We start from the raw sequence: 15,154 nt of genomic DNA, 5'->3' as shown, positions 1-15,154 counted from the left end.
TGGGTTAAAGTTAATCTTTCTTTACATTTCTAATGATGAACATAAGTGAATCAGGTGCTCAGATTTAAATCAAAGATGTTCAATAATGGGATTCAATCCAGAGGAGGTTTTTGTCAAGATGTCAGGGATGTTTTATCTGGGATCAAACCATATTTTTCCTCTGTATGTTTTTCTCAAACAAGCAAGCATGTTGGTTATTTGGGATTTTTGTATTTTGATATGATGCCAAATGATGATTTGCCAATAAAGCACTAAGATAATAGGCGTAATGTAGTTTGATCACAGTGTCCAGACAGGGTTACAGATGTGTGTTGCAGGATGATGTTGTCCAATGAAGTGATCTTACTAAAATCAAGGAGTGTGTTTTTGATGAAGCGCTGCTGTTATTGTTCTGAATCTTGCCTTATAGTTGTGTAGCTGCAAGAATGTCTTCCTCCTCTTACAAACAGAGGAGTGGAGTGGGGGGTTGAGGGATGGGAGGAAGGGAAGGATGGCAAACAGTAGGGAGTGTTTTCCCATAGTTAAGTCATAAAACGGTGAATGGGAGTGGAACGGATATATGTGTGTGTCTGTGTTGTGGGGGTCGATTGGTTGTGGGGGTTGATATGTGCGTTGGTTGCATTTTACACATCATTTTAATGTCTCTTGATAGTATGGAGTTGAAATACAATATGTGAAGTATAAACAGTAAAAGGTTAGAAGAGTTACGACCAAAACCTTATTATTTTTCAAACAACATTCAAATATTTTCCTCAAAAATGTTAGAAATGATGCATCAATTTACAGACCAACTTACATTTTCTTATTTGAGTGTGTGCATGGCGTCATCCCTCTGTGTGTGTCCAGCGCATCGAGCCGATAAACGAGGCTTTGTCAGATTTCAGAGAGTGTGACAGACGGTGACGTGCTCCACAGGGTTAAGTCCACGTTTCAAACCTCATCACACTGAGAAGCTATGGTCACGACTTGAAAGAGAGTGGTGTGTGTGTGTGTGTGTGTGTGTGTGTGTGTGTGTGTGTGTGTGTGTGTGTGTGTGTGTGTGTGTGTGTGTGTGTGTGTGTGTGTGTGTGTGTGTGTGTGTGTGTGTGTGTGTGTGTGTGTGTGTGTGTGTGTGTGTGTGTGTGTGTGTGTGTGTGTGTGTGTGTTGGTGGATCTTATAGAAAGGAAGTCAGGAGTTGAACCTGCGACCCTGTGAACACGCCGGCCTTCAAAGCAGACAGATGCAGACATTTGTTCGTACTGACAGAGAGAGAGGTGTTTATTAACGACTGAGGGAAACAAGCTGAGAGCCGCACCAACTGGGACTGGTTCCATTGAAGCCAACAGCTGGCAAGCCTCAGCACTCCCCATTAACATTCAGCCGTACACTGTGACACATACTGGGAATGCTTGGCGTGGTGGAGAACATTTCTGTCTGTCTGCTTGATGGCGGCCGTACTGTACGCACCGAATGACAGACTCGCTAGTATCTATATAGCTGGTGTAGTCAATAAAAGAGTCGTTAAGTTTTATTGGGACAAAACCCGCTGGGCCGGTGTAATGACCTTGTTCACAGCAGACAATTAGACGGGTCACTGCAGGAAAAGCACAGGTGTAATTAATAACAAGGCTACATGCCATTGAGTTTTTGTGAGTTTCAGAGCCCTTGCACTGTTCATGCTGTTCAAGCCATCTCTTATGTAGGAGGCAACACCTGCATCTCGGCTGTTATGACAGCCCCTTAGTTAGTGTTAAGTCCCAGCCAGCTCCTGACCATAACCCTCAACCTCTCTGCAGACGGGGAGTGGGGAGGTCAGGGTAACTTATTTAGTGCAACCCTTGTGTTTTTCCAAATAATTCCAACAGCCAATTAGTTTAGAAAAAGAAAACCTTTGCTGGATTTTATTTTATTACTGTATTTATGAAACTTAAAGGCCCCTTGAGTAGGATTTGTCAGAAGTTTGTTTGGTGCTTTAATCGCCATATTTGTAGTTCCTTCTTGGATGCGTGATTTTGATCTTCCACCTGGTCGCTATGTTCATACTGTGTTATATATTTTGGGGTAAGAACTGATTTCACCTCATCTGTATTTTGATTAATTGATAAAGCAATATATGGGTTTATGTTGCATTGACAAGACATATTACTACCATCTTGACTGGATCTGTAATCCATCATTAGGATGACCTGTACTCCCCCCTTTTCTCTCCCTTATCTCTCCTCCTTCTCCTCCCTTTTTTCACTAATTATGGAATATGCCCCAGCTGTCTGTTATAATAAGGGGCGGAGGGAACACATGAAAGTGGGAGTGGAAGAAGAAGAAAGTCAAGGTCACAGGAGAGGACACCTCCCTTCCTTCTCCCTTTCACCCCCTTTCTTGGCTGATTCATATTTTTAATAAGTGCCTTTTTCATCTCACATAGTTCCTGTGCTTTTTATACTTCAGTTTGCGCTCATTTTGAAAATGTTCAGGCTCATTTTTCATGGTGAATTTAAGGCTTATTTTATTTCCCCCTGTCTATCTGCTGATGTCAGCTGACTAGACATGTGGGGGAGTTGAGAAGGCCCTGAACTTGGTTAACTATCCGTGTCTCTGTAGGGTTATCTGTTGCTTTGAACCTTTTGCTTTCACAAACATCTTCTTTAATGATGCAAGCAATAAAACTCATACTGAAATACTGCATCACCAGTGATGCTACAAATAGTTCAGCTGATCTTTTAAAAGGGCTCTCTGTGGCCCATTAATGATCCTTCAGTGAGATTACTTGTTGTACTGATTTGAACTAGAAGAACACAATGATTTAGAAGTGAATACAAGCGTGCGGACGTATTCAGAAGGGATGATTTATGAAGGTGAAGCCTCCTGTGCAGTGGTGTTGAATAGAGAGAGAGTGATGCTAATAGTTGAGGAACACATTGTATTTAAACATTACGTTGAGGGTATTTCGCCCTGTTTCACACCTCCTTTGGACCCACAATCCTTCAGTCCCGAAAAAACTATCTGCCAGCAAAGTACTGAGAATCACAAACACACATGATTGTGTTTGTGCTCACTCCATCGACCAAAATTATCAACCCCAACTTCATGCCTAAAAACCTTCATTGGACGTTGGATGAGGGGTGTCTCACACTGAAAATCCATCCTTCACTCTGACTTCATGCCGTGATAGGTTACTTTTGCAGAGTTGGTATAGGATCGAGGTTTAAAATTCTCTTAACTAACTATTCTTTTCATTGTTAAAAAAAACAACTTTATTTTTCGTTTATTTGAACTACTGAGTACAACACAATGCATGTCTTCCAGGAGAGAAAGTCTGAAAATATTCGCTATAATCCCCATAGTTATTCTAAACCAAGCCTAATTCTAACTTAAAATTACAAACCACTTCTTACATTTCTTCCTGATATTTGAAGTTTACACGACCAGCTTTTACTGTCAAAGACTGTTTAGGCATATAAGGAATGTGTCCCTGAAGCAAGGACCGGACAAAATGTACTTAGTCTCAAGGTATCAAACCCACAAAGACAGAAGTTCAATACACACACATATGCATACACACACAAACCCACACACACTTTGCAGGAGTTTCCACATCCTGGGGGGATGTTGAACTGTCAGACAGATTTTTGGAACAAGGCATCAATCTGTCGAGGAACCCGGAGGACAAACTGTTGCTTCAGGGCCCCCTCTATCTGTTCCACCTCCACCCCCCACCCCTCCTTCACTCTGCTACTTATTCCCTCGTTGATTCATGGACAGTTAAGATGTAAAAGAGTCAGTATATGTAAAAATATTCATCTTAAATCTTAGATATGTTTTGATTCCTAAGCATCAAACCTGCAATAAAATGCAGATACAAAAACAAGCATAAAACAGCAGCAGTACGGGTGTGATCTTTTTATCCCTCACCCTCCTTTCCTTTCATTCTCTTCCACCCTTCCTCTCTCGTCATCCTTGTCTGCTCTGATAAGTTTTCTCTAAGAGAACCTTATGTCACCATTTCCATTACAGGAGTCAATCTCTCTTATCTCTCCTCGCCATTCTCCCCGTGTTTTTTTCCCGTCTGCTTTTCTTTTCTCAATAGTCTTCATTGTCTCTCGGCTCTCACCCTCATCCTACTTTCTAAAACTGTGTTCCCTATGAAGCTGGGAACTCAGAAATTCCCAGGGCCTTCTAGTTTCCAGTTTGGAAAATCCAGATATCATATCAATCTGAAGCATTCCCTATGCTAGTGTTTCGATGCAATATAAAGGATAGAGCATTAGCAATTATGGGGTTTGCTTCTAAACTATATTGTATTCCTTTTTTTTCCCGCCCTTTTTTTTAAACAATGCATCAATGAAGATGATTTCTTAACTAATTACCATTTTAAGTATGACTTAGCATCGAGTTAAGTTGATGTTTTTCTAATAGTTACAAGATAAATGGCATTTAGTATAGATTTCTGTGTCGATTTGTCTTGCTTTGATGAACATTCTTCAGAGGTATTAAATGTAATTTAAGGCTTAAAAACAAAGAGCATGATTTGAGTCAAAATACCGCTCTGCTTTCCAACGACATCTTCTATCTTGATGGGTCATGCCATAGCGTTTTTCCAGCGGGAAGTCAATATTTCCGAGTATGTGACATCCCTGGAAGGCAATACATCACCATGTCTTAAACCAGCTTTTCTTTTCCTGCCCTGACATGTCGGAGATGGTATACACGGGGTATGTGCAGGAGCTTTAATGCTGTGTAAACCAGCATGAAAATGGAAAGACAAAGATTGTGTGTGTGTGTGTGTGTGTGTGTGTGTGTGTGTGTGTGTGTGTGTGTGTGTGTGTGTGTGTGTGTGTGTGTGTGTGTGTGTGTGTGTGTGTGTGTGTGTGTGTGTGTGTGTGTGTGTGTGTGTAATCTTAACATTTCTGAAGAGTTTTAGAAACACTGAGATCACCGGCTGAGCGTGTATGGACCGGCTGATGAATGTATGGCTGTTTTTAAAAGGTGTGAAGGTGCAGATTTTCTCTGTACATCTTTTGCCTTTGGGCTGCGAATTGCCACCTGGAGAACCATGTAGTTGGATATGGAGGTGGTTATTGGGAGTATGCAAGCTGTTATTAGGTACAGTTCTGTTAAAGTTTCAGATGGGGTTACTCTACCTTAATTTGCAGGCGTGTAGATGATGTGTACTTCCAGGTGACAACTTGTTTCTTTTTGGGAAACAAGTAGCTAGCTAAATTCTGAGAATGCTATCTAAGGAATTTGAGTTTATGCCCCGTTTTCTCTCGCAGTTAAGATCACAGTAGCTGATAATAAAGTAACTTACGGAAGGCTTTACAGGTCAATTAGCTTTTGGCTAAACGTGACATTTACAGCTTTACATTTGGGATGTACCCGCCCTTAGCCTGAAGCTAACTGAACCCCACTTCAGACCAGGCTTATCTCTGCTATTCGAACATTATTTATCTCTGTCAGGACTGTAAGACCTGGGTGAAGATTGATGAATACAGTAATAGATGGGCTTACAGGCAGCAAATGTGATAAAATGTCAGCTTTGATGGAGCGTTACAGAAGGAAAATTGGACAGTGGGGTATCCTGACAAAGTGTCCATCAAACCGCAATAAAGAGCAGATGGTTCGCCGAAATACTGATATGTTGCAAAGGGTTAGAGTAAGGGTTACAGAGTAGTGTTGTGACATAAAGTGCATCTTACAACTACTTGCCTCTGTCAAGAAACCAACAGTTTGAAAATTGTGCATATCGTCTACCACTCAAGACACTTTGTGTGAACTCTGTTTCAAGCACTGTGAACTCTTAGCTCCTTCCCACCAATCCTGTAAATCTCACTTGTGTCTGAGGATAAATCACCCCACCGTGGAACAGTCACAGCTTCTGCTTTGATAGACACAGTATCATTTTCACCCCTTTTATAACTGAACCAGACACACTTTAAGAGGCGTCATGTTTTAAACTGGGAAACCTGTCTGAAACTGTCAGAACATTTTCTCATTGAAACCTTAGAGGAGCTCTGAGAGTCGTCCCTCAGGAATCTCTGTCAAGAATTCTGTCCTGGGATTCAGAAGGAAGAGTCGACGGACATTCCCGAACCCCTGGAGAGAGGAGGAGATAAAGGGGCAGTTTAGACGCCCTCAAGCTACGAAGGTCATACAATTCCTCCAATGTTAATATTCTCCATGCAACAAATTTAAAGGTTTTTGAATGCTGGTGAACATTTTGGTTTTTCCTTCTTCAAATGGCACTTGCATATGAAAAGAGTCACACTTAGACTGACTTTTTTTGTCCGTTGAGGCAAGAATCACGCTGACCAACAAGGTTAAGATGCCACTGAAATCTCCTGCCATAAGCATCATTTAATTACAAGAATGGAAATGATCTTTACATCTTCATGGTGAACTGCCTCAACTCGTTTTTGAATGAACGAAAGATAGGAACAAAAAATAAAAGTGAAAGAGAGGTATAGATGAATTCATGTTCAGGGAGGATTAGGGGAAAAAAAGGGGTTCAAGGGAGACACTGAGATTGACTAGGAATGTGAGGAATGACCTTCAATCTCTGGGAGCTACACACACACACACACACACACACACACACACACACACACACACACACACACACACACACACACACACACACACACACACACACACACACACACACACACACACACACACCAGAGAGATACACTGATGCAAGAAGGGAATCATCTTTTTACGTTTTTTTCTGCAGAGTATTGTGTGTGTGTGTGTGTGTGTGTGTGTGTGTGTGTGTGTGTGTGTGTGTGTGTGTGTGTGTGTGTGTGTGCGTGTGCGTGTGCGTGTGCGTGCGCGTGTGCGTGTGTGTGAGAGAGAGATATGAGCAGCTGCTCCTCGGTCTGGCACCCCTGGATCCGTCTGCAGAGAGGGAGTGAGACAGATTGACTGACAGATAGTAAGAAGACTCAGTGGATACAGAATGGATTTTATGAAGACATTTAGATTTTACATTTCACATCCTGTTTATGATTAAAATTCATACAATCCATGGACACATCTTCAATATCATTTCCAGATAGCTGCCGAAAACCGCTTTAAGCTTGAAAGGGTCAAGGTTTTTCGTTTCTGCTTGACTTAACCTTCCCTAGATTCCAAATTGATCATCAAAAATATGACCGCTGGGGGTATGTGTGTATCGCCATGCTTTATAAAAAAAAGCATGTTGCGTGCAAGTAGAAACACTTAAGACTACAGAATGATCCTTTAAACCCGCTCCACACACTGACAGATGCAGCTGCAGCTCAGCTTCTCATTTGCTGCTCTGCCAAAGTTTCCGCAGTCCTGTCTCGTATCAACCTCACACACTGGGTCTCTCTTCTGACGCCCACAAGACGCCGGAATAATCTGCCCATCCGCCTGGCTTACTGCGGGGAAATGTCTCACACGCGTCTCCACACACACACACACACACACACACACACACGCACACACACACGCACACACACACTCAAACACTCACAGTAGAAGTTGGCACCGTCAGATCACGTAGTCGGTGGGACTGAAGCAGCGTGTTAGCTCTGATTAGAGACACTTTTCCTTTCATGATATGAGCTTTGAGAGCTCAGTGTGGATTGATTCTAGCTCATTTACAGTCCATTTTATTCTACATTTGTACAGATATTAGTACTCAAATTAATAGTCCAGTAATACCCATGTGTTGACTGACTGAAAAGGCATGTTTGATACTGTTATTATTTATGTTGTACTTGTTCAATAAAAGGTTTCGAAACCGGACAGAGATGACATGAGATCATGGTGTCTCCGCTCTATTTTTTCTCTGCAGGGTCTCCTCCTTCCCTGCCTCCCTCCCTCCTTTCTCCCTGCCTCTCTCATCACTCCTTCCTTCCCTCTGTCCCTTTATTGTCTGTCTCCCTTTGTATCTCCATGGTTACCTGACACACCGGGAATGTGGTGCCACCGAGGAATGTGTACAATTATTAAACAAGCCAGGGGCCAGACACACACACACACACACACCTGCATTCCTCAGACCTATATGAACTGTACTGTATATGAACGCATACCTTTCTTAGTTTGAGTAAATATTTATAATTTAATTGTTGACATTGCTTTGGTCATCTAAGCTACCAAAAGTCACTCTAAATAGAAAAGCTGCATCAGGTTAAATGATCTAATACTAGGCCATGAATATTAGATGTTCATTGTCCCATTTTTAGCAACAGCAAACATCTCAACTCCTTATTACATTTGACGTTTATGAGTATGATGAGTTCACTAATAAACGTCAGTAACTCTCAGTGATATAGAGGCAGTCACGCACGTTACATTGCAGACCGTAAACCCTGGGTCACTCCACTTCAGGTTTCCTAACCAGCCTTCTGAAAATGTTCACCTCTCCACAGTTTTTAAGGAAAGCTGTTCTGAGCTATTTCTCTCTGAAGGTATATGATGAGCTAATACTTGTGTCTTTTGTTGGCTTTCTGAGTGCTCTTTTAGTACCATGTCCACCCTTTATAGGAGACAAAGTGGTTTTTGAGACGTCTTGAAGATCTCTCTTAGTCATAACTGTAATTAAGCATTAACATGTGTTTCCATTAGTTTCTCTCCCCTGAGTTTAACCTGTTGCAGCCTGCAGGTTGTTACAACCGTCTGATGGGTGGGATCGACAGGCTGCCACTAATCCATGAATCATGAGTAGGCCTGTGTGTGTGTGGAGGAAAAAGGGGGTCAGCACAAACCTTTTGTTGAATGTGTGTTAATGTGTGTGTGTTTAGACCAGGCAACAGACTGACTCCCACTGAGACCTGGAGACAGACCGCTGATAGGGTGAGAGATTAGTAGAGCGGTTTAATTTGCACTTTATTCGGGTTTGAGGTGAAAACTCCACATTAAAAATAACAAATATGCTATTTTTGCATGAAAAATGACTTCTATTGATTGAATATTCAAATCATTCGACTACATTTTGCAGCTCTAATGCTTGTGATTATTTATTTCACAATCTCTTTATATTTTAGACCATTTCTAACACTTTCTTATGCAGAAATGTTGAGTCTCTTCTATAAAGCCCCTCAAAAATGAAAGTAAATTAATAATTAAGTAAATATAATTTCCTATTTCTTAGCCTGTTTAACTGTAGATAGCTTTCTGACTAAAGTTCATTCATGCATGCAAGTAGGACTTTTAAACTAGCTGTAAACGCGTGGCACATGAACGATTAGATAAAGAAAATGACAATTCTGCAAGTGTAAGTAAAGTGGACCATTATTATCAAAAGCTGCATGAAGCAAAGGACAAAGTTAGTTTGGCTGAAACACCAGGCTCCCTTCCTGTGGCTCAACTATAAAACATGATATAATGGCCGTTAGAGGCTGCCATGTCTTCTTGATGAATGTCGTGGTGCAGCTCTGAAGTTCACCTGATTTCTCTGCATGTTCAGTCGTGTGTTTCCAGTTAGAGATGTCTGTGGTTCAAAGGATGGGTTCTGAACCTCAGGTGCTCCCCGAGCCGGTCAAACTTTAACCCTGGAATCAGAGGAATTCTTTTGGACTTCTCTTTCAATGACTTTTTGCCCCGAGGCATCGCTTTCTGTTTCCTGTCCTCTTAGATCTCCCTCATACACAAAGACATATGTGCTTAGATCCACAGTATTGTTTCTGTTTGAAGAATCAGCTTTCTTAAAATGGACAGTTTCATATAAGTCTCTACCGACTGCTTTCTGTTTTTTTGTTTACAGCTGTTATACACATGCTGACATAACTTTTGGATACTTACTTTTTACTCATAGACACAAAAGCGAGCAGAGTAGAGAAATAAATTGCAGACTTGTGAATAGAAACGTCTCTTTTTGACAAATAATGCGGGGAATATCTGTTTTGAAAGTCGCAGTGTGGTAATATTATGACACAAACAAAGCTCTTCATGGTCCTTGTGTTCGGAATAACAGAAGAAGAATTGTTGGACGGATGGAGATGGATTGATGAACTTGAGTTTGTTCTCCTGTAAACAAATTAAAAGATTACCTGTCCCCCTCCCCCGCTCATTCATCAGCCTGAAACACACACTTGTGGCATTCCTTGTTAATGGACCGATACTGGTATTTGCAAGTTTGTGTATTTGTATATGTGTGTAAGTGTGTTGTGTGTGTGTGTGTGATGTCATCACCTCTGCCTGTCAGAAGGAGCAATAGAGGAGACTTTAAGCAAAACTCTAATGATGGATCATCAAAGTGTGTGTGTGTTTGTGCTGCTAAAGTGAGAGAAAGTCCAGGTAAAAGTTGGACTTCTAGTAATGTGAACAAAAAAGTACGAAAAGTTGGATTTGAATCCACAATTCCAAACTTTTCCCTCTCAAATTATGGCCCTTGAGCATTGGAGATCTAATGTTATCGAATATTTCAACTTTTCTTTAATGGCTTCATATGTACACACGGGAAAAACACTTTCAAGGTGGAAAGAAAAATGAGTCGAAAGGAGAAAATGATTGGGCGAGAAATTCAAATGACACGTACCATTACCTGAAATCTCTCAAGTAATGATTTCATGAAAACACTTTAAGAACAGAATATGTATCCCTTTCGTATTTTCAAGCCATAAAACCACATAGTCACAATGCCCCCCCCCTCTCTCTCTACAGCTGTCATCTATCAAATTAAAAGACAAAGAATGCCTCCCTAGAAAGCTAATTCTCAACAAATCCCTGGTGGTGTCGGAGCTTTGAAATAACCTGAAGTGTTTCACTGCTTCCTCCCTGTGGGTCAAATGTCACGCTGTCTTGTTAAACACGTCATGTATGTAACATGTCATGACCTGCAGTGTGTTCTGAAAAGCAACAGTCTTCTGATCCTTTGTGAAGGTGGAACATAATCCTGTTTTTCAAGGATCTGTTTGGAGTTTAGAGTTGGAAATGTTGATGCATTGTCCCTATCCGGGAACCTTAAATAACATATATTTCAGATTTCACGAACGGGGAACAACAACAGCTCCTGGTAAAGACTTAAAGGAGATTATAATTTATGGTTTTAATCTGAGGTGAGAAAAACCTTTATGGTCAACTGTGGATGAGCCGATTAGACTTCAAAAATTCAAAGGTCAAGCACCTCTCATCCGTCCCATTCTCGTGAATGAGAGATCTCAGTAACACCATAGAGGTTTCCAAATGTGACACTTAATGTCTAACTACCTCATTAGATTTTATTGAATTATTGGACTACATTTAAGTTGTCATAGGTTTGGAATTCTGGGATATTGATGTCATTATCACTCGCATGTCTAATAGGATAAAATGATTCAGTTATGACAGTTTGGAGAGATACATGGATGTAAACTGCATCTTGAAAGTTTGGCGAAGGCATTCATATGCAAAGCCGTCACCCCCTAGATATTGTCCTTGTTTATTTTTTTAATTGATGGATTAAAATTGTTTCAAACAGCTAAATGTTTAGTAGAAAATGTTGAAAATCATGGGATGATTTGTCCTCACTCTGAATCAAGACATGATGACGCAACCCAAGAAAAACTTGAATAATGACCATGTTATTGCAGATTTATGTAAACTCAATGACTCAAAACTGAGCTCTCAACACTCCAACACACACACACAGATGTAACAAATGGAGGTGATTGTGATTAGCCCTGATATTATTATGTGCGTCATGGTGTTATTTCAGTGTGTTCTGTTTCACCTGGGGAGCGATTTCAAGGTCCGACAGACAAAACAGTGCAGCTGAACTCCTCTGTGCTCAGGAGAGCAGTTTGTCATCGCCGTCTGTCTAGCTTCAGGAAATGAATGAGGGATGACAAGTGAAAGAGAGGAGGCTGAAACCTGAGAGTGTGATGGAGCTGCATCTGGTGCTCATTACTGACAGGAATCGGCTTTCTGATAATAACATACATGTAACAGGACAGATCAGATCAGACGTACTGTAGTGTTCGACGTGACTCGGGCTGGGAGACGTCTCTCAGGTCAACTGATGAGGTCACTGTGACTGCTGGCTGAGTTCATTAGAGGCTGGGAGTCTTTTGCTCGTTCACCGCAATTGATTTTGATTAGCTCAGGTTGTTTTGTCCTCACTTTACCCATTTTTACCGCTTCATTTCCTTTCATTTCCATTCATTTCCTATCCTGTACTTCCTTTTCCTGTCTCTTTATTTGTCCCTTTAATTTCCTGTTTTTTCCGATTTACATTTTTTATCTTATGTGTTTCTCTAGTTTCATGTCTTGTCATTTCCTTACTCTCCCTTTTTAGTTTATTTTCACATCTTTTCCTTTCATATACCCTATTTGTTTGTTTTCGTTCCTCTTCATTATTAAACCTTAACTTTACTCTTTGTGTCTGTGAATGCTCATGACCTTCATTTCAAATCCATAAATGTATTTCTCTTTATTACCAATCAGTTGTGGCTAGTGTTTTCCACTTTATCGACTGTAAGGAAAAGGATAATATGCAGATTTTAAATGAGGAAGGTAGGAATATTGGCACACGAAAGATATTTGAACATTTGTGCTCCTGCTGGTGTGGGATGTGGTTCTTTTTTTAACTCACAGGCCTTTTTTCTGATGGTTAAGTTATAAATACTTTTCTTGCGTATTGTTTGGTCCTCTTATATTTCCTCTTTTTCTCTAAACAAATATATATAATATAAATGTGTTTGGATATGTCAGTAACCTGAATTTCTTCCTCTCTGTTTCACTGCAGGTCTTCCATGTGGCCTACGTGTTGATTAAGTTCGCTAACTCTCCCCGTCCTGACCTCTGGGTTCTGGAGAAATCCGTGGACTTTGGGCAGACCTACCAACCCTGGCAGTACTTTGCATGTGAGTACACACACACACACACACACACACACACACACACACACACACACACACACACACACACACACACACACACACACACACACACACACACACAAATATCTCTATACATCCATGTGTGTACCTCCAGATGTTTGGTCACTTGGAGCAAACAGAGTCAAATTCCATCAGCATCACTTCATGCTTACCTAACGCCCACCCCCCACCCCCCCAGGGGTTCTTCTTAATTTTCCCTCTAATCTCCGAGTTAAACAGCAGCCTCGAGGGCAGGCGGCTGATTGGTCGGTTGGTTTGGTGGTCAGGGTATGGTGGGGAGGGGTTGGTCATTACATCCTAGAGCTGCCAGCTGATTGGCTGTGGCTGCTTTCAGTCTGCAGGGGAATTCCAGGCATGTCTGCCAACAGGCCGCAGCTTGATGCTCACCTGAGAAGAAGTCTGCCTCACGTGTGTATGTGTGGGTTTGTGTGTGTATGTGTGAGTTTGTGTGTGTGTGTGTGTGTGTGTGTGTCTGTGTCTGTGTCTGTGTGTCTGTCTGTGTGTCTGTCTTGGTGTGTGTGTGGGGAGGGCATCAATAGGCATTATTAGAAACTACTCCAGGTGTAGCAGATGGCAGACAAATTAGATGTTCAAAGTTTGATGGAGAACTTTAACCTGAAATTCTTCACCATACAGTCGGTGCTCTTCACTTTTAAGATGACAGATCTCCACCGCTTGTTCTCAGATAGCTGGTGTATACATTACTGCCTGCATGCTACTGTATATGCCATTATACTCACAAAGACTCACTGTCTGTTTGTTAAATGATTTCCAAACCAGATCGAGAAGCATGCGAGTTGTTGTAGATCGGGAAATTGCCTGCAGATAAAGTAAAAAGCAAATATCTGCAGCCCACAGTCCGGACTAGTTTCAGGTCGCTTTGATGGAAGATCGTGCCGGAAAGATTAAACGTATTAGAATATGATATACATTTTGCTTTTAGGTTAAAATGTTCCAAGGTAGCCAAACATTCTTCACCCAGAAGCTTTCTAAAAAGTGGCGAGATGGTTACCGGGCTTATGACGAACCGTTGACAGACACTGACCATCAGCTGACCTGAACATCAAAAATGGAGATAATATGCACCCCCAAAATCCAATTACATCTGGTCGCCCTATATACTGTAGGTTGGAGCCAGGTAGCAATTAGTCCTGTGGAGCCAGAACAGCACCGAGTGTGAGATCATCTCCTGACTGCTGAGGAAATTCTCCTTTTGAAGTTTTTTTAATCTTAAGGTTTGTTTAATCACTTGGTTAGATAGAGTCATTAACCTCTGATAAAGTGTTCAGCCATACTGTAGAGATTATTTTTTACAAGTGATATAACACACTGTGTGTGTGTGTGTGTGTGTGTGTGTGTGTGTGTGTGTGTGTACAGTAAACAGTACAGAGTAAATTAGTGTTGGCCTCAAAGCTGTAAATCTTGGAGCTATTTCACAGTTTGAACTGCTGCAGCTGTTAACTGCACACACACACACACACACACACACACACACACACACACACACACACACACACACACACACACACACACACACACACACACAGTCCCTCTCTCTAATAGGGGTGGATCTTGACATTATAAAATCAGCCTTCCCTCCCCCTTATTTTTGGTTTCATTTTCACTCTACTTCTGTGTCAAGGACACATCGGAGATAAAGTGAAACGACTCTGGGAATGTGCTTAGTGATTTCATCAAGAAACAATGTGACTTAAACCAGCTGAAGTCTCAAACTCACACACACTTTTACAACTGTAGTTTTTCTTACAGCGAGATTGACCAGCTAACGTTTATAGAATGAAATGAAATGAATTGAAACAAACTTTCATTGAGATTAAATCAAATGTTTTGACTTAACGCTGGTAATATGAAATTCAATAGGCTAATAATGTGTGGATTGTAACATTTAATTATTTGGACCAGTGATTTAACATCAAATGAGTCCCCCTACAATTTTGATATTTTTTAAGTAATTTTTTTGAGAAAGAAATAAGGTTTTAGTGATAGTTATTATTTGTGATGTATTTCCTTAAAATATCACATCATTTAAGATTTGATTTTTTTATATCTGTATATCATTCTTTTTAGAGTTTGTGACATTTTTATTTGGTTTCTTTCTATCTTCCATTATTAATAAATGAATCCAAATACAATCTGCAGTCTCTACATTTATTTTCAGTGTAAGGTGATGAAGATGTATTCCAGCTGTTGTGAAGCTGAACATGCAGCTGGGTTATATTTAAGGGAGGACTAAAATACAGACCTCTACCGATCAGAGACCCTCCTCTAATTATCACGCTGAGACTCGTCATTAAAATGCCTCAAGAAG

The 15,154-nt window shown here is 40.9% G+C and overlaps 1 protein-coding gene across 1 annotated transcript in view; it reads left to right on the top strand.

The window, feature by feature from the left end:
* LOC134869369 (laminin subunit alpha-5-like) overlaps window positions 1-15,154 on the top strand; it is a 78,415-nt gene that overhangs the window by 16,693 nt on the left and 46,568 nt on the right. The window contains 1 exon segment of the mRNA XM_063890937.1: window positions 12,672-12,789. Within this exon segment, the coding sequence (XP_063747007.1) occupies window positions 12,672-12,789 (118 nt within the window).

Source organism: Eleginops maclovinus, chromosome 1 (assembly GCF_036324505.1).
Source record: "Eleginops maclovinus isolate JMC-PN-2008 ecotype Puerto Natales chromosome 1, JC_Emac_rtc_rv5, whole genome shotgun sequence".
Classification (NCBI taxonomy): domain Eukaryota; kingdom Metazoa; phylum Chordata; class Actinopteri; order Perciformes; family Eleginopidae; genus Eleginops; species Eleginops maclovinus.
Note: the sequence above shows the minus strand (reverse complement) of the source record. Positions and strands in the feature narration are given on the sequence as shown.